Source organism: Chenopodium album, chromosome 23, assembly GCF_948465745.1.
Source record: "Chenopodium album chromosome 23, dcCheAlbu1.1, whole genome shotgun sequence".
Lineage (NCBI taxonomy): Eukaryota > Viridiplantae > Streptophyta > Magnoliopsida > Caryophyllales > Amaranthaceae > Chenopodium > Chenopodium album.
Window position 1 is genome coordinate 27,680,596 of NC_137856.1, and position 23,650 is coordinate 27,704,245.

At 34.1% G+C, this 23,650-nt stretch overlaps 1 protein-coding gene across 1 annotated transcript; it reads right to left on the bottom strand.

Annotated features, from left to right (window-relative positions):
* Positions 1 to 5,224: 5,224 nt before the first annotated feature.
* LOC145607258 (putative disease resistance protein RGA3) lies at positions 5,225 to 7,141 on the bottom strand. Its single transcript, XM_081662974.1, has one exon. The coding sequence runs from the start codon at positions 7,139 to 7,141 to the stop codon at positions 5,225 to 5,227; it is 1,917 nt and encodes a 638-aa protein (XP_081519100.1).
* Positions 7,142 to 23,650: the final 16,509 nt, after the last annotated feature.

A 23,650-nucleotide genomic window follows, 5' to 3' on the forward strand; every position in this document is an offset into this window, starting at 1 on the left:
ATCGTAGGTAGTATTGTTTCATCTACCCCACGATAAATTATGGAAAGGGCATAATGATCCCTTCTTATGTTTTGTTTGTATTGGCCTCTCTTAGAGGCATCCCAAGAAGCCTCTTCATTGGCATCTTTGGGTTTCTCATAACCATCTTCAATAATTTCCCAAATGTCTTGGGTGATGAAGATTGATTTCATTTGCATACTCCATTGATCAAATTTCTCCCCCTTAAATGTAGGTACCCAATTTACTTGGGGATTAAAATTGTTTGTGTTTGTGTTTAAGTTTGTGTTTGGATTTGGAATAGGGGAGGCCATTTGAATTTATGTGGAGTTGTTATATTTTAATTTGGATGATGAATGTAAAATGGAGGCTTTGGATTAAGTGGCTCTAGATACCAAATGTTGGAGATGGGAAGAGTAGTACTTAGTGGGTTTGTAGTAGTATGGTAATTGATGAAGTATTGGAGTCAATGATGATGATGTAAATAATGTGTTTATTGCATGGCTTGAGTGGAGTGAGTACATGCAAGTATGCTCCTATTTATACTAAGTAATGTCGGTTATAATTCCACCGACTTACCTCAACAATTTACTTCTACATCTTTCTATTTTTATCTAGATAAATCTAGGTGCTAGTCTTTTATCTAGGTCCTTCTAACAACTAGATATTTATGCTAGATTTTTTTTTACAAGACAATTCAAGAATTTTCTAGATTATTATACTTGTTTTCAACAAAACATTCTGTAACTAGTAGTAATTTTAAGTATTGTGATCCTTTGTAGAAACATTTACTTGCAATAGTTTGTTGACACGGCAGAGATTTCATATGTACGAGTAATATGCAGTGAAGCCTTTACAATGGGAAGAAATATGGCACTTTACTTGCTGCAGGTTGTTATTCCAAAGAGCAGGTAAATAAATGTGTTTTTGCTTACATGTAGGCTTAAGATATATATTTTGTACTAAATAACTTTCTAATTTTTGCAGTGCTACAAAAGTCAGACCAGATCAGAGATGCTCTTATATGCTCAAAAGTCAAAACCCTTGAGCTTATGTAAGTCCTATGAACATGTACGGTCACTTTGAAACTAGTTTTCATTAGTTTTTTTTTTTTTATTTTTTTTTTACGATGACTGATTTTGTGGCTTATTCTGCTATATTCATCTCTGTACCACAGGGTATTAATCCTGAAAATGCTGGTTGTGGATGTCTCTTTGTATATTGGAAGCCCTGAAGCCTTGGATTCTTATTGGTTTCTCTTATGCTCTTACCATGCGATGACTTGTGGCATTTCCATGACGAGTCACCAGATGGAAAGCCATATCCCAGAGACCCAGACCTAGGAGATCAACAGCAAACTTGAAATCAGGGTGCTAATAATTCTTGAATCAACAACTGTAGTTCTAGCAGCACATTTTGAAGTGAGAATTGAATTATCCTACAGAAGAATCAGAGCACTAACTTTGTGGCAAGCTACTTTGCTAGATGATCCAACTCACTTAGGCTCTATTTGACGGTAGCATTGAGATATTAGCTAGCATTTTGATTAGCTTGCCACATTACTAGGGAAAAAAAAAATATTTGGCAAGAAAGTGGTTCAAGTAGCGCTTATTTGTAGACGTAGCGTTTATGTTACTTCTCTAAAATAGTAAAATATTATGGTTTTTATTGTATTATAATATTCCTATCGCTATTTTGCCAGATACTTATAATATTAACTATTACTTTATCAACTAACCTCTATCTAGTCGGCGCTACGTACTAACTAAGCTACCTGCTCTTTAACTACTAAAGTTACCAACTACTTGACCAATAAAAGTTACCTGCTATCTCTACTTTTGTTGAATAGGACTTTAATCTATTGTATTAAGTATAGTGACGGTAGTATATATTATAAATCACATTCATTAGAAGCACAAACTCATTTATATTATGACAACCCCAAAAATCAACTATCACTTAAACTATATATAAAGTGAAAGGGGGTTTTGGATGATAAATTTCACTTTTCCAAAATACCCCTCTCAATTTTGTCTTTTTTAATTTTACATTTCTTTAAAAAAAATAAAAATAAAAATAAAAAAAACAACCATCTAAAAAAAATTACCACCTATAAAAAAACTATATATCACGTGAAAAAAAAAAACCTTCCATTTGAAAAAAAAAACCTGAGAATCGAGCCTAATATATTAACACACGAATTTCTGTGTTCGTTTAGCTTGTAATATTAAAATAAGATCATTTTCCAACCGTACATGTCTACTCTTGCCATTAGTTGTTTTGGCTAAGCATAAATAAACAAGTTTAACTAGATCAACGCAATTTCTATCTTACTCCTGGAGTGCACATGGTACTCCAGATTTTATAAATTCATGTTATTTTGATATTAACTTCTGATTATTTCAGTTTATATATATGTTATTTTTAAATAAATGTATGTTATTTTGCCTTTTTTCTCGGTCATCTTCCTCCCATACTATCTCTTCCTCTCTCAGCTACTCCAACTCAAAATCACACACTTTCTCTTCCCTTCTTCATCCAATTTTCTGGTTTCCCAGAAATCAACCTCTCACTCTGTCTCTTCCTATCACTACTCCAATTCCAAATCAAAGACACTTTCTATCGCCTCTTTTCTTCTTCCAATTTTCTGGGTTTCTTAGAAATTAATTTATTTGAATCCATTTAAGGGTTCAAATGTATTCATGTCAAGAAATTTAGTACCTCCTGAAGTATTCGATTTTCTTTAAACTCAAAGTTGCTAATGTTATTTTGATGTAAAACTTATTATTATTTCAATTTATATGCTAGTACATGTTACTTTTAAATAAGTACTTGTTATTTTGTAAATTAAAAATAGCATGAATGGAGGTTGAAGTAAAAAGTAAATAACATATTGTTGTAACAAAATAACACAACATTTAAGCAAAATAACACAAAGTGTACACAAAATAACTTAAACATATTTGTAAGGAGAACCATGATCTATTGTACTCCAGGTGTATATAATAGGTACTAATTGTAAATCAATCACATTGCACACCTGCTTGTGTGTTTTCTCATGTGAATTATTTAGAAGTAAAATTTGTTTACATTTCACTCCAATTGTAACAAATATATATCTCAAACATTCATAAATGTACACCAAATTAACCATGCTCGTCACGTGTAAAACCCTCACTTTAAGAGTAAGGTAAAACCACGTAACTCCTTATAATGACTTAAAAAATAGTTTGCATAGCATCATCCACTATGCTATAAATGGAAATACAAATTGATGACTCACATTAACAAAAGAATTTTATTTCATACATGAAGACACATTATTTTCCTTGAACCTTCCGCAAACCTAGTCATTGCATTGAGGCAAGCAACCATGTACAACATCCATCTTCACTGAAACAAATAGTCCAGTTGAATAAATGGACCTTTATCCCAAATCTGTACAACAGATAATTGTAAGTATCATGGTCAAATACACTAAATATATATCCCTTTATGAAAATAAATACACACACAAATGATATTATATAATTCAAGTGTAACCTACCATATACTTCCTCCATTTCTTTTTACTTGCAACACAGCTTTGTGGCACATGTTTTGAGGTCGGGTTTATGTAATGTAAACGGATAAATTATTCATTATAATTTTTACAAATAACACTTAACCCTATTCTAATCTTCGTGTAAAAATTATATTGAAAAAATCGCTCGTTTACCCTCACTAATCATCTCCTAAAATTACGTGCCTAAAAGGCGTGTTGCAAGTAAAAGAAAACGGAGGAAGTATATAATACTCACGTACTCAAATCATTTTGCTTTATATAATTTGATTTGATATCCCCGTATTGGCCGTATAAGTACACCTTTATCAAGTTTTTTTGTTTTATTTTTTCCTCGCAAATTTTGACTTCACAAATTTGAACATATAATCTTAAGGGTTCGTTTAGCATCGTTGTGGTTTTCTGTTTTTTAGTTTTTTGCTTTTTAAAAGTATATTATATATGTCACATAATGGATCAAAAATTATTTAGACTTATTAAAATCATAATAATTTTGAAAACTGACAACAAAAAAGTGGAAACAATTTTTATTGAACAATTTTATTAAATAAGGTTCCATTTCAACTTATTTTGGTTTGAAATTATTGAACAATTTTTTTTAAACTCTAATTAGCAAGGATGTGAGAGTTGATATGTGCTTTGATTACGTGCTCCAAATTTTTATTTTCTGGTTTGAACTTTGAAGCCCTGTCCTGTATAGTTGTTACTTGTTAGCAGGCATGTGGCTTATCTAGGTTTGTTGTTAATTTACAACATTTTTGGGATTACATTATCCACAACTTGAGGTTCATTGTTGTTGTGGTTAAAAAAAAAAAAAAAAAAAAAGGTTCATTGTTGTTGTATATCCATCTTTATGTGGGAGTTGTGAGGAGCAAACAAGTTTTTAGATAACTTTATTGTATTATTAAATGAATTGTTTCAAGATGGCTCAACTTGATTAAAGATGTTCTACAATTTGTTAAAACGATGAATGGAAGACAACTTTGAAACTTTGCCATCTAAGAACCTGTGTTAAAAAGCTGGTTTAGTTTTTTTTTTTCGGCATTTAATATGCATCATGCTAGGCGTCAGTTAAGGATAATAAAAACATGATAAACTAGGCTTTAATGCTTAGGTAGGTTAGTAAATTTTTTAAGTTGGGTTAAATTGGATGATTATTAACCACGGGTCTCAAAGGGTGAAAGAAAAAAGTTAAGGTCCCAAAAAGTGAAAAATAAAAAAGTTTAGTCCTCGATTGTTACCTTAACTCCAACTGCTCCCACCCCCTATATTCCTATAATAACTGAAACTACTCTTAATTTTTTTACTATTATCGTTTATTTATTTTACACAGAACAAACTGATAGTAACTCAGAAAGGTTTTGATAAAGAGGAGAATATAGTTTAATTAGTTTCTTATATATATATACTTGTATTTTTTTTTTTTTTGAAACCAATTAGTTTTTTATATCGCACACACGTATGCGTGTGTTTCTTACCTTGAATACATTAAGATAAAACCACATAAATCAACAACATATTATTATCAACATTATTTTTATTTTTAATGCAAGTTTATGTTTAAGCAAAAGAATACTGTAAAAAATAATGCTCAAAGTCAATGTTCGTCAAGCAAATAGAATGCAGGCAGTAAATAACAAGAGGGTATGGAAACCGAAACCTGTTTTATAAGTACGGACAATCCTTGATGAATAGCTGTTTCGGAGAAGAAGGCTGGCAAAATGACTTGGGCAAACCCAACAGTTTAGGACAATTAATTATTATAATTGTACGTAGACGGATAAAATGATCGAACCATTCCGGAAGCTTCACCAAACTTCCACAATTTTTTATTATGAGATATTCAAGTGATTTTGCAGCAGATTGAATACCATTTGGCAAACTTGTCAGTTTCAAATTCTCGATCCACATTAGGCGGAGTCTTTGAAGACCTTGAAGGCCCTCTCCTATCTCCAAATTTAGTTCTGCACAATTTGTAATTAGTAAGTATTGAAGGTTAACAAGGCCCATCATACTATTTGGAAGACTTGTCAAATTCGGACAATTGTAGATGTGCAAACTTTGAAGAGAAGTGAGATACCCAGCATTATCATTCTCCCACAATGATGTCAATCCATGACATGAATGAAATGACAAGAATTGTAGAGAACTCAATTCGATGAGCTTTATGCCAATCAAGCTCATTTGCAAGCATGTTGTCACCATGAATTTCTTTAAGTTTTGCAGCTGAGACAAATCTCTAGGTAGCATTTCTAGTTTTTCACATTCGTGGATAAGAAATGTTTCCAAATTCAACAGATTGCAAATTGTATCCGGAAGAGATATGATGATAGGATTCCCTGACATGTTAAGATGTCTCAAGCGCTTTAAGTTCCCTATTGACTTTGGCAATTCTTCAAACCAAAGATTCCCAAATTCCAAGATGCGTAAGCAGCTGAAGTTAGATATAATTCCCTCAAGAAAGGATCGACTTATATGCTGATTCATCTGATAACCAAATCGAAACGTGCGGGCTTTCTTCGCTTTGAGAAGCTCTTTAGGAAACTCCTTATCTTTTAACCTACCAAAACTCTCGTATCCCCAAACAATATGTCTTGCAAAGTCTAAACCTGTCATCTTATCTAAAGTTACAAAACATAGTTCTTCCCCCATAATTTTCACAGCTAGATCATGCAAAAGATCATGCATTTTACAGTGGGATAAAACACCATCAACGTGAGAATCCAGATCTTTATCTTCATCAATAATGATCTTCGATTCCAGTTCTGTGAAATAAGAATATTCCAATAAACAAATATTCTCGTTTTTCTTTTCTACTGGCAATAAGCCAAGCGCGCTCCACAAATATGGTACACTATTTGATGAAAGTTTCACATTCTTCCCGTATAGTGACATGTAAGCAAAACACGCTTTTAAGTGAGATGGAAGTTTGTCATAACTTAACCTTAATAGTTGAATGACATTATCATAATGCTGATCAAGTTCAATAAAACTTTCCATATCCTTTATTCGTTGCCATTCTTGCTCATCTCTTACACTTCTCAACAAACTCGCCAAGGTCTTCACAACAAGAGGGATGCCACAACATTTTTTAACAATAGACTGCCCAATCTCATTAAGTTTCTGATATTTGTCTTCCTCATCATCCTTGAATGCCAATTTCTTGAAAATTGACCAACAAACATCCTCTGAAAGACTTTTCAAGTTATAAGAACTAATTGTCTCAATCATAAAAGCAACCTTCAGACTTCTTGTAGTGATCAAAATTACACTTCCAGGATTACCAACGTCTAGCAAGTTCTTTAGCTCTTGCCACACCGTAAAATCCTCTACACAAACATCATCCAGCACAAGCAAGAACCTTTTTCCATTTAGCAATTTATGGAGCTTTTCTATTAGTGGATTATATAATCGGTGATTGGGTGTATTGTCACCAAGTTCAACTCCACCACTTTTCAGAATGTCCTCTATGATTTTGGTTTTGTGAAACTCTTTTGAAACACATACCCACAACTTTAGATCATAGAATTGGACATCCTGATACACCAACTTAGCTAATGCAGTTTTTCCAATCCCACCCATCCCAACTATAGGAAGTGCATGGAGGTTCCTATTATCATTGCGTTTGTCAATTTGTTTAATATATTCTGTTTATCATCATCTCTTCCTACAATATCTGGTACATGGACGTATGCAATTCCATCAAAAGGATTCATGATGTCATCAACTAAGTACTCAACAGGTTCCTTGGTCAAATTAAAATCTTCTTTCATTTTCACAATAAGTTCTAGTTGTTTACGGAGGTCTCTTATTTTGTGACTCCAACGAAAAGAAGAAATCAAGGGATTTGAGGAAGAAAAATAATACCTAAGCTGGCGGCGAAAATGGCAATCATTGACACGGCGTTGTAAACCATCGAAGGCCACTTCGTCCAAAAGATCATCAATATCATAAACAAGACTCTTGAGATCTCTTAGCCAAACTTTCATGGAATCGTTGGTGTATTGCTTCTTTTCCGCGTCATGGAGGACTGCGGAAATAGCAGTGAGCACGTGAGCTATGACTATTAGATCTTCCTTAGCCGATTTGGCAGCTTGGATTTCTTCAGCAACATGTGAAGAGGCTAGATCGGCGGTGAATGAAGCAATCTTAAACATTATTGATTTTGCAATCGGCAATATGATTGCTTCTGCCATTTGTGACAAAAGATTTGTAATTGTAGGTGAGATTAAAAGGCATAAAAAAAATGCTGGTTTAGTTCTCTTTGGTTGCTCGCGCTCTTAATAAAGAAGTTACTGGAATGCTACCATATAGTGGGATAGTGGCCCCCATGTTCGTTTGTGCGCTCCATAATTTTCATATTTCTTACTCAACTTGTAATTCATAAAATGGAAAATGTTAAACGTAGCCCTACTGAATATGTATAAGTTAAATAAGAAAATATTGAAGATAAATTAATATTAATTACATCGATTTGTACGTAATTTTATCATAAATTCTCAACCTTAATTCCATTTTAGAATGCATATTTAATGCTTATATATGACCTTAAGAATTACATACTACGTATATCATTTTTTTTGACGAGAAGAGTTACATATATCATTATCCTTCATTTATTTGCTCAACAAAAATTGTTCTAGAAAACTCGTTCAACTTGCATTTCTCTTTGACTACTTCCTTTTTTTTTTTTTTTTTTTTTTTTGGAAAACTCAATTCAACTTGTATTTAATATTTGTTACTGCAATATATTTTATTTGTTTCGAAAAGTCGTTCGACTTGTAAAATATTACAGCAAGATTTAAGAGACAATTTGTAATTGTTTATGAATGTGGGTTTACATTACACATGCTATATCCATTTAGTCAACTTAAGCTTATGGCAATCTTAGCGGTTGAATGTTCAATAAATAATCAACCCACAAAATAAGGTACCCCTCCGTTTCACATTGATGTTCTTGTATGGAATTTTTGACTTTTTTAAGGAAAAAAGAATCCTTCTAAATTTCTCTTAATTTATAAGAATAAATATAGTCATGTGAGATCTAGTTTGATTCGTATTGGTGAGTATATTATTAAAATCTAACTTTTATATTTTTTGCTAGTGTGAGATTAATTATATTTGCGGTCAAAATTGGGTAAAAATTTACATCGATTTATGAAACAGGAACATTATTCTAAAACGGAGAGAGTAACTATGTAGATTTTGATAGCATTAGTATAGGGTTTAGCTGGGTAGTATAAATATTACAGCAAGATTTAAGAGACAATTTGTTATTGTTTATGAATATGGGTTTACATTACACATGCTATATCTATTTAGGGCCTGTTCATATTTACTTAATTTCAGTTCAGTTTAGTTCAGTTCAGTTCAGCTGCAATCAGTTCAGTTCAGTTCAGTTCAGCTCCAATCAGTTTAGTTCAGTTCAGCTCTTAATTTCCCTCTCTCATAAAATATTCATTTCAGCTCAGTTCAGTTCAGCTCCAATCAGTTCAGTTCAGTTCAGTTCAGCTTAGTTCAGTAAATGTGAACAGGCCCTTAGTCAACTTAAGCTTATGGCAATCATAGCGGTTGAATGTTCAATAAATAATCAACCCACAAAATAAGGTAACTGTATAGATTTTGATAGCATTAGTATAGGGGTCAGCCGGGTCGTGTAAATATAAGGTAATTAACTAATTATATCAATTTGCCAACATATACATAGAGATCACTATATATATAAAAAAAAAAAAACAAGGTAACTATATCAACTAGCTGAAGCCCGTGCAATGCACGGTTTGTTTGAATATTTTAAAACAAATTTTTTTAATTAATGAGCTAAAATTGGTTATGTATTTAGATAAAATTTCTAATACGAAAAGACAATATTTTATATTTAATTAATTTAAATTTAAAAATCTTATCCGTCAATTTTACTTATGTGGCATTTGAATTATTTAATTATAATTTAAATTTTAAAATCTCATTCGTCAATATTGCTTACATGACATTTGAATTATTTAATTATAATTTAAATTTTAAAATCTCATTTCCCAATATTTCTTACGTGACATTTGAATTATTTTATTATAAAAGATATTAATAATCTTTTATTTAATTGGTACTACTAAAATTTATAATCCTATTTGGCACACTAAGACAATTAGATCCTATGTGGCTCTCTAAAAACTCGGAAAAAAACTCCCATATATATATATTAGATTTGACAACATTTACATAGAGCTCACCATACAGAAAAATAAGGTAACTATATTAATTTTGACAACATTTAACATAGAGGTTACTGTAAACCATAAAAATTCAAACCTGCAATACATAATTAAAGAGGTAGAACAATATACGGGAACAATTATTTCATTGATAATTTGTGGGGTTACAACTCTCGTAGATCTCTCGATTCCTCTCTCAAAGGGTAAGGGTTTTGATATTTGTTTATAGTACGGGGCCTTTGTAGGAGTTTATAGGTACTACGCAGCGGAAATAACATGAATCATATTCATACAGTACCTAATCCAAGGATCTAATGCATAACACATAAAGAACAAATAATCGTACCTTTGAAGCGTGATTCCACGTGCGATCGAGCAAGAACAATGGGAGATAAAGAACCCCAAGCGTGATTCCTCTACTTGGTCCACGGGCACAAGTTAAACCTCCACTAATGCTAGTTAGTCGTGATTGAACGCTTCAATCAACCTTCAACGGAGAAGAGAGACACGAGCTAACCACAAACCACCACGACGAACACCACGAGCCACCATGAGGGGCGCCGCACGTACGGACGTGAAGGAGAGAGAAGAGGAGGGCCGTGAGTGAGGAGAGTGTTTAGGGTTTTGGGGCTTGGTTGCTTCTTTCACAATCTACTGTATGTTAATTGTTACTGCTTGCGTGCAACCCTAGGCATGGATCTTATTTATAGATCACATCTCTAAATAAGAGCCCATGTCAAAAGCCCAAAACCCTTATCCTAAACACACAACTCTAGCCCAACACTCTACATGGTATGTCATAATCTCATGAGGCCCATTAATGGGCCTCTTACTTGTTTAACCCAATACCCTTGTTGTGTGACCTCATAGGATCCATTCTATAAGGCTTTGGGCTATTTAACTAACCCAAAGATCAATTATCATATCTAGCACCAGATATTGACGACCCTATAGAATGAACTTATTATCTCCATAATAGTGATCCTTGATACACTACTAGAAAACAGGTTGATTGCGACGGAAATTCTTCGTCGGAAACACCTTGTTTTCCGTCGGAAAACCCATTTGCGACGGAATTCCGTCGTAACCGGTTGTCGGAAAAGTTGTTGTAGGAAAAACACCCTTTTCCGACGGAATTTCCGTCGTAAATGGGTTTTTCGACGGAATTTCCAACGGATTTCAGTCCGCCGAGAACATTTTCAAGCACGGCAAAGTCCCTCGTAAAATTCCGATGGAATTGAATTCCGTCGTAAATGCCCGACGGAATTTCCGTCGGAAAATGCTTTAAAAAAACAAAAAAAAAAAGGCCACCGCCACGCTATACCACCGCAAGCCGTCACCCCACACCACCTACCCCCACCTCACACAACCAGCAACTCACCAAGTCACCTAACCCACACCCAACCCCACCAACCGTATCACCACCCACACCAGAACCCTACCCACCAGCCACCTACACCAGATCCACCACCCCACTACCCACCTACAACCACCACCGCCACCTAACCATATTTACCACCCCACCACCCACCTAAAATCACCACCGCCACCACCAAAAATCATCACAATCCAGAAATTAACAAAAAAATAAAAAAAAATTAAAATCCGAACGCAACCCACAAATACGGTCTCCATCCAACAGCCACCACCCACCACCACCATAAATTGTAAAAAAAAATTCCAATAAAACAACAAAATAAAATTAAAATTGAAAAAAACGAAATACATACCTTAATTAGACCACACATAACCTCGAAATTGGGTTTAAGAGGCCAAATTCGACCATAAAAACTCTAGATCTAGAGTTTTCATGGTCGAATTTGACCCAAAAACCTTTGTTTTAAGCATGAAGAGAGAGAGTAAGGGCGAAATAAATGAATATTATTGTTGATGTTGATGCCGGCAATGGTGTTGTTGATGTTGGTGTTGTTCGTTGTTCGTTGTTGATGGCGGCTATGGTGGGAGATTTGAGGGGAAAGTAGAGTAGAAGAGAGATAGAGAAGGAGAACGAGTGAGATTCAGAGAACGAAAGAAGGAGAACGAGTGAGAACGAATTGAAAGAGAATCAGAGAGAGGAGTGAGAACGAATTGAAAGAGAAGGGGAGTGAGATTCAGAGAAAGAGAAGGGGAGGAGAGAGAAGAGGAAAGATAAGGAAGAGAAGAGGCGGAAAAGAGAGGAGTGTTATTCTAGGGTTGATTTTTTTAAAAAAAAAAAAAAAAACCGACGGAAAATTCCGTCGGAAATTTCCGACGGACTAAAAATCCGTCGGAAAAAGTAATTTCCTACGGAAATATCCGTCGGAAAGCCCATATATTACGATGGATTTTTATTCCGTCGGAAATTTCCGACGGATTTTTAGAATTCGTCGGAAATATCCGACGGAATTAAAATCCGTCGAAAAATTCGAAATTTCCGACGGAATAATTGGTCCGTCGGAAGTAGTCCGTCGTTATTTCCTTGTTTTCTTGTAGTGATATATCTAGTAATTGCACTTATCGAAGACATAATTCCTTCAATCTCCCACTTGTCTGAGACAAGTGCGCAATATTCAAATTCCTTAAGTCAATGTGTGTCGATTTGATAATATGATTGCATCTCAAGTCGTGATCATATTAATCTACAAATCTTTCTTGAAATCTGAATTAGAATTACAAAACAAATGGTTACTATGTAATCCATTTGAGCACGGCCATGCATTTTCTGAATTCTCCCTCTTCAAGGGGCCAAGACACATTCCTAATTAAATAGGTAGACTCAATCCAATCTTATGGCAACCAAAGCTCCCACTCAACTCATGAAGTAACCGGGAAACATCCTTTATAATCTCCAGTTACGGCTAGACGTTTGAATGTACCACAGTTAAATCAATCATTGAATGGAATCAGTGTTCCACTCATGTCAAAGGAATCCACTAATATATCCGGAAGCTCTATAATTGAACTTCAAAGTAGGTCTATAGTTCGATCATGCATCATTCATGCATATCCATGTGATTGACCGAGCATCACTACGCTCCTATAGCCCATGAAACTGCGCTATCCAATCAATCTTAACATGCTAGTTCTAATTTGTGAAATCATTTATGTCCAGTTTAATGATTCCGAACTAGGAACTTAAATAATGTATGAATTTAGTTCACATGTGGGGTTTCATTCAAAAGGTCATCAACCTAGTGAGCCCATCAATTCATAATTATTTTGGACATTTTATTTAATCTTGAAACCACGATTAAATAAGATTGAAACTTTGTTTCAATTGATAAACATAATTCTGCAAGCTAATGTATTTACTTTTGTAATATGCTTTCTTCAAAACATACACAACTAAAATTACATAACTTGCTTCAATCCAAAAAAACCTTAATATGACTCTCATACCTTGGTCATGGAAGGGGTTCAGTAAGTAGAGTTCATGAGACATTCTCATAGACACGAACTTTGCAATTTCTAAATCTTATAATCATTTTCATCTCCATACACTAAGAATTTTCCTTCGCCCTTTCGCAAGGAATGAACTTAGGAATTTCTAATTTGTATTCCAACGTTACATTGGATTTCGATTGAAATCTATCATCACTTGTTCTTTAAAACACGCGAATCAAATAGACGAGTATAGTCCATGGCTTGTGCATGATGCATCCTTTGCGAATTGCATAAGGATCATCACTCAAAGTCTTAATTTCATCAACCTTTCTCAAGGTATTGAATCATTAAGCAACGTGCCATGTCACATGGGATTGAAACTCTTTTCAATATAATGTTGAACCTTATAAGAATCTTATCAATATAAGCTTCTTAACCAAAAACCAAACATCGTTCGAGACTTATCTCTATAGATCTTGAATCCCAAATGTACTCATCTTCTTCTTCTTCAAGGTTTTCATATAAAATGCATTAGCCATTACTTGATCCTTCAATAATTGCATTCTGTACTAGAACAAGAAGACTTCATAGCTCCCACTAAACACCTTGTACATACAAGATCTTTTCTTCATTTTACGAGAACATCAAACGATTTGATTAACTCACAAAATTAAGAACATTAACTCCCTGATGCTAACTTCAATCCATTATGGATCTTTTATACATCCCTAGGATTATTGGATCTCCAAACTTTTGATTGTATCATATACAAATCTTATTTCATGAACAATTTCAAGAAAGTGTTTTGAAATCCATCTACCAAATCTTATAAGGTAGAAATCACTAAATATCTTTAATAGATCTTTGCAACATGTAAAGGTTTCATTGTAATCATAGTCATACTATGAATTAGTTGAATCCTTTAACAAGTCTTTGCTTTAGTTAGAAAACATTTTTCTTTCTTGTCTGCTTAGCTTACAATGGGTTTCACCCAATTAGGCAAATTAATCAAGTGTCACACAAATTCTTACAGACTTAGAATCTATTTCAGATTTCATGGTTTTAAACCATATGGAGTCATAACTTGTCAAATAATCTTTATTACTTGCATAATCATAATGTTCCAAAATAAATGTTTTAGAACTCTTAGTCAATATGAAATCATATTTCTTTGACTAAGTTTTACATATGCTAGTCATCATTGTGGGTTTTATGCAACAATTGAAACTCATACAACAACTTTATTTAGTTTTCAATGAGAAACGACAGTAGAGGATTTGCACTTGGAATGTACTACCTTCGACACATGGTTATTAATCCCATTACACTTAATGAGACCACGCGTTGTCATTTGTAACATGAGGTGAATCATGCTCATATTGTTGCTGTTATTCGATAACTTCTCAAATTTCTTCGAGATTTTCGAAATCACTTTTCTTGAACTCTTTCAAGGCTCTCGAACTTTTCAAGATTCTTATACTCCCACTTGCCTTTTGAGGAGGCATATTTAACATAGGGTGAACCAACCATGGTTTTGAACCATGTTTGTTTGTTGCTTTCCTCGAACTCTTTCGAGATTTACACTACTCCCACTTGACCTTTTGGAACAATTTCCATAAGGGCACCTACTTGAGCAACAAACATTTTGTGCTAAGTATTGTTGTGTAGTAGTACCCCGTGCTCTATGTAAGAATCGAACGTGCATCAAACGGTTTAATACATGTTTTATTCCTTGTTTTGTAGAAAGAATTAATAAGAAGTTTTCTTATCCATATCACATATGAAGCCTTGCTACATTTTGATTTGACCTATGTAGTTTTTGTTTAGTTTTGTAGCTTATCTTAAAAGTATATCCCTTGAACAATGGTTGGAAGATAGGTAATTTACATCCATTATCAAAATATATCTCATACAGATTGATAGCTTCCTTCATAAACACTTCACAAGGTTTGCTTTTGGAGTTTGTTGTAAAACGATTTTATAACTCTTGGATGTTTATCAATGTGTTGGCTTAAATTTTCATTATTACGATCATATCGCAATATTTCGAATGTGTTGCCAAGTACATGTCTTGACTTAAATTTTCACAATTACAATCATATTGTAGTGTAATTATTATCTTGTCAAGTTGATACTGAACTTCATACTGAACATTTTGAACTTTTCAAAATTTTCACTTCCATGCTTCAACTAAGCATAAATAGTGATCGTATCACAAATGAAGTTTCATTATCCGTCTCTAACCTTTGAACCTTTGGTTTTCTTGCATCGATATGTATTCAACCTTGAGTTCGCATCATCATTTCTCTAAATGGTGACTTTGTCAAAATTTCAAATTAGAATGATAATTACATATATCAATGGATTCACAATCTAATGATATTGAAAGTCCATCCCTTTGGACCTTCCGCATGCAATTTTCATTTTCATTTGAATTAATTGACATATTAGAGACAATTTATATATATAGAAATTGTTTAATTATTTCTATCATATAGAACTTTAAACCTATTTAGCAATTCAAAACACATTATGACTCAAAAAAGCATAGAATAACATTTATTCCACGTTTTTTAATCTTCGATGCTTAGTCATTACTAACATTGAATGGTGTTTTGATAATGGCAAGAATGAATAACATTTATTTAATTCTAGCCAATTATTAGTGGTGAAATACTGGTTCTATTTGTAAAGTTGCAACTTTTTCTTCCAAACTTGTAGATTCTACTTGTGAAGTAGCAACATTTGCTTCTAAACTTGTAGATTTATTCCTCCTTTAGCTAAATTCTTCCTTTAGTTCAACCAGATTGTGCAATGAGTGATCTAAACAAGACATCATATGTCCAAGAAGTAGCAATATGCTAAATCAATTTCTATAGTATACTTCTTAAATTGGAACATTTCCATTCTTTTACCTTCCAACTATATGAGGTAGTTTCTAATCAATTGGAATTGGTCCATTTAATTTGAAACATTTGTTGTTCATAACAACTTTTAGCATATAAGTAGTTCTAGGTTTGAGAAGTAGCAACTTGTTTGCATTTCTTAGCCCATTACTTCTTAATGCAATCCTCATATATTCCTAAATCTTTCCCGTTGAGCTACTTAGAACATTTCTCATAGGTTCAAAATGATACCTTGCTCAACTACTTTAAGCATTTTTCATGATTTTGCTAAGTCTATTCTACATTATTTATATTTGAGTTTAATCAAGTATTAAACTCTATATAAAGTAGATGAAGAATATTGTCATTTGATAGATATTTCCAATCACTTTCTTATATTCAATCATATTGAGGATAAGAGATTTTATTGGATTTTTTTTATACTTGTCTTTTGGAGGGTTTGTACCTCTCATCTCATTATATCCCTTGAAACATTTTTCAAAATGAAGATGTGTTGGTATTTTACTCTAACATTTTGAATAAAACCAACCTTAGACCTGTGACATGGATTTCTAAAACTTGCCTTTTAGAACAATCTTAGCAAAATTGGAATATAGGTTTATGGATTATCTTTTAAACTTTTTGAGAACGTTTCTCAACTTTATTTTCAATCGAGGAGATTACATATAATAATAAAATTAGAACGACATGTTACTTATAAGTAAACGCAAAATTCAATTATGTTTATTAAATTTAAAGTACCATAAGCGAATTAAATTGGTAACTTTAAAACACTCTATTCAATTTAAGTGATCCCAACTTGAATTAAGTGATTCCAAGATCCTTTATTTGTGCAATAATTAACCAGAATGAGGCTCTGCAATCAACCATTACATTTTCAAGGTGAGTAAACTCTTTACTGATTACAACTCTTGTAATTCTTGGTTGAATAATTAACCACCGCATGTTTAATTATTACTCTTAGCTTCAAGGTTCTAAACGGTTTAGGTAACCTTGTTGAATATAACCAATTAAAAGTGTAGTTATGCGGTCCTACCCCCACTTCCCCAAGATATATTATGATGCTCTGCTGAGGGCTGACCCATCACAAACGATCAAGGTTTTCGTCGGGTTTTTAATTGGAAAAGCTGCATCAATATTACTGGGATCTAGATTTATTATGTTGTGATTATATAGTGAACTCTAGCGCATCATCAAGCAACATAAATAAACCTAAATATGCATAAAATACTGAATTCATAAATAAGACATAGCATGGCCCCTAATCCTAAGAAAACTAATAAAGTAAATGCTCCCACTTGAATCTTCATGGATCTCATCCACCTTGCTCCTTTGGGCCTTCACTTCATGGGCTTCTTGGATTAACTGCAACCTGTAATTCTACTCTATTCTATCTACTACTTAAATAAAATAAAATAAAATTACAAAATACTTTATCGGTACGTAGACCGTACTAAGATTACAAAAATACATCACGATGCGCAGATCGTATTTAGCAATCTACTGGGTCATACTAGTCATTATATAGCAATAAAAAACATCATATATTATAAAATTGCCACATAATAAATCACTCATCATGCTTTCCTAAACTACAACATCGAATGTTCACAATTAAGGAAACATGGCATCTAAATATCTCATATTTTAATTAATGTAATTAGATAATATCATATATTATTCATGATCATCAATAAAATATCATATATTCTAAATTAGTCATGAGATAGAATCAAATCTTATTTTAATCTTAAAAGATAAATCATATTTATCCTCAAAGATTATCCTAACAAAGTTAGAAAATTCTATCCTAATTACTAGCCAATCACAATATTTTAAATCAATTATATCCAAAAATAATTATGGGATAATCACATTATTTAAATCAATTACTATCCTTTTGGAATATGCTCAGAATATCCTAACAAATCTTATCCAAAATTAACCACTTTAATTTAGGATAATTACCAATTTAACCACTTAAATATGGATAATATCAAATATAACAACTTTTGAATATTTGATTTTATCCTAAAATAAAAGATTTTATCCAAATAAAACCAATTTTATCTTTTAAAATAAAAGATCATATTTTCAAAATATTTTAACTTATCCAAAATAAAACTGATTTTATCCCAAAATAATTCATAATTATCTTGAAATAAATTTTCAAAAACTGATTTTTTTTTTTTTTAAAATACCGCAACCACCAACACCGGCCACCGTGGTTGGCTAGCCGAAGCTAGCCACGGTGGCTGGCTGTCGTGACAGCAGCCACTGCCTCAAAGGGCAGCAGCGTGGAGCTGCTTCTGCTGGGCTGCAGGCCACCGTGCGTGGCCAGCCAAGGCTAGCCACGGTGGCTGGCTGCTTTGCAGCAGCCACTGCCGCGCAAGGCAGCAGCAGCACCAGCGGTGGCAGCCGCGGCAGCAGCCATGCAACGGTTGCACGCTGCTGCCCACAGCCACCATGGACCGCCGCGGCAGCAGCCATGCAACGGTTGCACGCTGCTGCCCACAGCCACCATGGACCGCCGCCCTCCCTAACCCTCCCTCTTGGACCACCACCTGGTCGGCAGCCGCCGTGGCTGCGCCACCCAGCCGCGGTTGCCGACCAAATTTTTTTTTTTTTTTGTGTTTTAATTTAAATAAAATAACATTTATCCTAATTAAATTAAATCAGTCCATAAGATTAAAATTAAATCACATTCAACTTTAAAATTAGGGTTCATCATAAAATTAATCCCAATTTAATTCTAACATTTAAAATTAAATCTATGATCATACATAAAACATTTTTATGCATAAACCAACCCAATTAAAATTATGAAACATAAAACAAATCGAATTAAATCAAAATCAAGCACAAAAATCATATTTTAGGGCTAGGATTTTCGAAAATATACGAAATTAGGGTTCTAGGGCTCGAAATTTTCGAACATATTAGGGCTTAGTTCGGTCCCCTTCATGGCTATTTGAGCATAATTAAATCGCATTTAATCTATTCCAAAAGTTTAATCACATTAAAAGTAACAATTGAACCATAATTAAATATTCTCCCTCCTAATTGAATTAAAATTGTGGATTATCAAATAATTATTGGCAATATGCGTAAATGCAATAGGCTAACTGATACCACTGTAGGAGTTTATAGGTACTACGCAGCAAAAATAACATGAATCATATTCATATAGTACCTAATCCAAGGATCTAATGCATAACACATAAAGAACAAATTATCGTACCTTTGAAGCATGATTCCACGTGCGATCGAGCAAGAACAATGGGAGATAAAGAACCCCAAGCGTGATTCCTCTACTTGGTCCACGGGCACAAGTTAAACCTCCACTAATGCTAGTTAGTCGTGATTGAACGCTTCAATCAACCTTCAACGGAGAAGAGAGACACGAGCTAACCACAAACCACCACGACGAACACCACGAGCCACCATGAGGGGCGCCGCACGTACGGACGTGAAGGAGAGAGAAGAGGAGGGCCGTGAGTGAGGAGAGTGTTTAGGGTTTTGGGGCTTGGTTGCTTCTTTCACAATCTACTGTATGTTAATTGTTACTGCTTGCGTGCAACCCTAGGCATGGATCTTATTTATAGATCACATCTCTAAATAAGAGCCCATGTCAAAAGCCCAAAACCCTTATCCTAAACACACTACTCTAGCCCAACACTCTACATGGTATGTCATAATCTCATGAGGCCCATTAATGGGCCTCTTACTTGTTTAACCCAATACCCTTGTTGTGTGACCTCATAGGATCCATTCTATAAGGCTTTGGGCTATTTAACTAACCCAAAGATCAATTATCATATCTAGCACCAGATATTGACGACCCCATAGAATGAACTTATTATCTCCATAATAGTGATCCTTGATATATCTAGTAATTGCACTTATCGAAGACATAATTCCTTCAACCTTGTCGGCTTATTCCATACTACGTACCTACAATGTTTGGTAGTAGGGAGGAGATAAGGTCTTTGTGACTTGTTCCATCTGAGCCTCGTTAAACCCTAGGTACGACCCTCTTTATATAGAGTGTCGTAGAGTAAAAGATAATAATCTATGAGATTCTGAAGATAAATATCTTATATTTTTCGATATTATCTCCTTATTTACATATATTTGACACTTAATAATTAACAAAATTTCGGTGTCAACAAATGTAATGCCCCCTCGAGACCTGTTGTGGAGATTTGACATCGGATGCAACTTGGTCTCGAAACTTTCTTGTAGAATTTAAAAGCAAATTTGGTATGCCCCCATTAAATCTACAAGTTTTGAGACTTGAAGATTGGAGATGAAGAGCGAAAATTGTCCCACTGGGCTTGCCAATTTTGTAAACTATAAATGTTCAAACCTGCAATATATAATTAATGAGGCAGAAAAATATACAGGAACAATTATTTCATTGATAATTTATGGGTTACAACTCTCGTAGATCTCTTGATTCCTCTCTCCAAAGGGCTAGGATTTTGGTATTTGTTTATAGTACGGGCCTTGTCGGCTTATTTCATACTATGTACCTACAATGTTTGGTAGCAGGGAGGAGATGGGTGATATGTTCATTTTATATAGAGATTTACCCCCGTCCCTTGGTCGTAATTAGTAGTGTTCTTGGCTCCTTCGAGCCACTTTTATTACTAATTTGTGTTTTCCAGTGTTTTTGTAGTTTTGCTTGAGTTTTGTAGGAATTTGCGTACTTGGAGCATTTTCCCGGATTTTTCGAGGAGCATCTACAAGTGTTGGAAGACCGCGACCACCTTCGATAGCCCAAGACCGATTGGAGGTAGCAAATCGGTGACTAAGGGCCCAGTCTTGGAGATACGAGGCGTTTGGGCCAAGTTAGGGAGCCCAAGGAAGAGCCTTGAGGCCCAAGAAGCCTCGCCCGGACCACCAGAGCACCGCCCGAAGGCGCGCCCGGCCGGGCGGGGCGAGGCAGCACCTGAGAAGGCTCGCGCCCGGTCAAAGGGATGTTTGAGAAAAAAGGCGGGCTCGGTCGGGCAACCTCTTGCCCGATCGGGCGCATGTGGCTTTTAGGAGTTTTAGTTCCGATTAGTTTGTTTTAGTGTATAATTCTTGCTTAGTATTAATGTAATTTTATTAGGCAAGATTTGACACTTCTTTTCACTTCTCTACACTCTAGATTTAATTTCTTCTCTCTCTACTTAGACTTTCTCTCTCTAGACTTTATTTTCTCTTGTTCCTAAACTCCATTGTAATTCCGCCGTCTTGGTACGATTTCTCTCTTATTAATCTCAATATTTTTATTCACTCAATTTCTTATGTCTTGTTTAATTACTATGTTTTGTTTAGCTTTAATCATGTCTGAGTAGTTCTCTTTCTAGGGTTTATGGGGATCTAATAAATAATATGAAGGGGTAATTTTATGATTATTAATTGATAATGCATAATTGATTTCCTATTGATTGTTTAAATGCTATGCAATTAGATTTGGCCAGGTTTAATTGTATGAGTTTAGCAATATTAATTCGAGATTCGAGAGATGAGAATTGATGTTTAGGCTTAATTTCAATAGGCAGATTAATTTATAAATGGTTAGGTCGAGATTCGAGAGATGAGATTTAATACCGGTAAATTAACTCTGTGATTGTAATACGTAGCGAAAGCCCTTTATGATCTGATTAATTAATGCATTGATGATTGATTATTATGTTTTACCCTGGAATATTGTTTATTAGTGAACCTATGCCCTAGGCTTTATTATTATTGATTTCTTCCCTATTACTCTCCTTACTCATAATCTTCGTAGCGTAGATTTTACTCACAATAATATTGGTTACTTTAATAATTTAGATTATAATAATTAATTAGGAGTAGAAAGACTTGTTTCCATGTGGATTCGACCCTACTTCCCTATCTGCATAAGCTAGTGGACTTAGGTAATTACTTTTGATTAGGTGATACGACTTTAGCCTGTCAATGGGGTCTTTGTAACTTGTTCCATCTGAGCCTTCTCAAACCTAGAAACAACGATGTCTTTATATAGAGAGTCGTAGAGTAGCAAACAAGATAGGTATTTAAATATTCTACGAGATCTTGAAGATAATATCTTATATTTTTTTTAATATTATCTCATAGTTTACATGAATCTGACACCTAATAATTAACAAAATTTCGGTGTCAACAGTTACTATATCAATTTTAAAATATCACTATATGTAAGCCTATATATGTAGGATTCGAATCTGTTTAGGGTAAAAAAAAAATACCCCAATTACGTGGTCTAACCCCATAGACTGATACCTAATTATACCTTTGTTCTCATAATAATTGACCTGTTTGATTTTTTTTTTATTATCACTTCGACCATTTTTTTTTACCAAAAAGTATTACTCCCTACATCCCATAATATCTAACACGGTCAACATTGCACACATGCTAACGAACTAATTTGAGTTTAAATTTACAAGTTAAAAGGTACACGCTACGCGCATACAGTGTTAAAAATTTATTAATTTAATTTACCCGTAATTTATAATTTTATTTTTGTAAGTAATAGTGCCTAGTGCCTATATATATAAAAAGAAATAAATACTTCCTCCGTTTCTTTTTAGTTGACACGTTTTTTTAGTCACGTTTGCCAATGCATAAATTAAATCTTTAATATCTTTAATTACCGATAAGCAAAAATTATAAACAGATGGTATTATGAAAATATATATTGTGACTAATCTAACAAGATCCCACTTGAGTATATTTTTCCTTGCATATAAATCACAAAACATGGTCAAAGGGAGGTAAGTGAATAATGCTAAAGTAAAAACGTGTCAACTAATAAAAAACGAAGGTAGTAATTTTTTGGAAAATTTGTCTAGAATAAGTCAACCTTTGCTTGGTTAGCTCAAAATAAGCTAATCTTTTGATTAACTTAAGATAAGTCGAATTTTAAAAGTATTTTCTTTTAATAGGTCAAATGACCTACAACCTACCAAATAAGTTATTTTTTTTAATTATAAATAATTTAATAAATTTATTATGTTTAATAATAAATATATTAAATAAAAAAATTATTAAAGTTAAAAAAATAGCTGAACTCCTTCCCTCCACCACTGCCAACTTCCTGCACTGTCAAACTCCGACGGCCAGAGGCCGGCAATCACCAAGACCACCTCCTTCCTCTGGCGCCGGCGACCCCCCACCACTTTTTTCCCTTTTTCCTCATTCCCATTTCCCCCTTTCTCCTATTGGAAAACGACCCCACTCCCTCGTCTTGACTCCCAACCAACGAATCGACCAACCTGGAAGCACCCTAAATGGGTTTGGGTTTCGTACTTTCGTGTTTCCAATAGGACCCTTGCAAAACCACCCTAAACGGGTTTGGGTTTCGCATTTCCAAAAGGGCTAAGGGGGGAACGGGAGTGAGAAAGGGATGGGCTAGATGTCGCGTTGGTGGGGGAGAAGGTGGGTTGGGTTTGCCGACGCCGGGGAAGGAAGCTGGCTGCCGATCGCTAACAGGGGTAGGAGCTGGCACTGGTCAGTGGTGGAGGATGGATGGGTTTTTTTTTAGTTTATTTTATTTTTTATATAATTATTTAATTATTGATTGAATGATTGTACTAATTACTTAATCATTAATC

Coding starts and splice junctions, on each gene's coding strand:
- LOC145607258 (XM_081662974.1), bottom strand. CDS start 7,141: ATGGGTGGGATTGGAAAAACTGCATTAGCTAAGTTGGTGTATCAGGAT.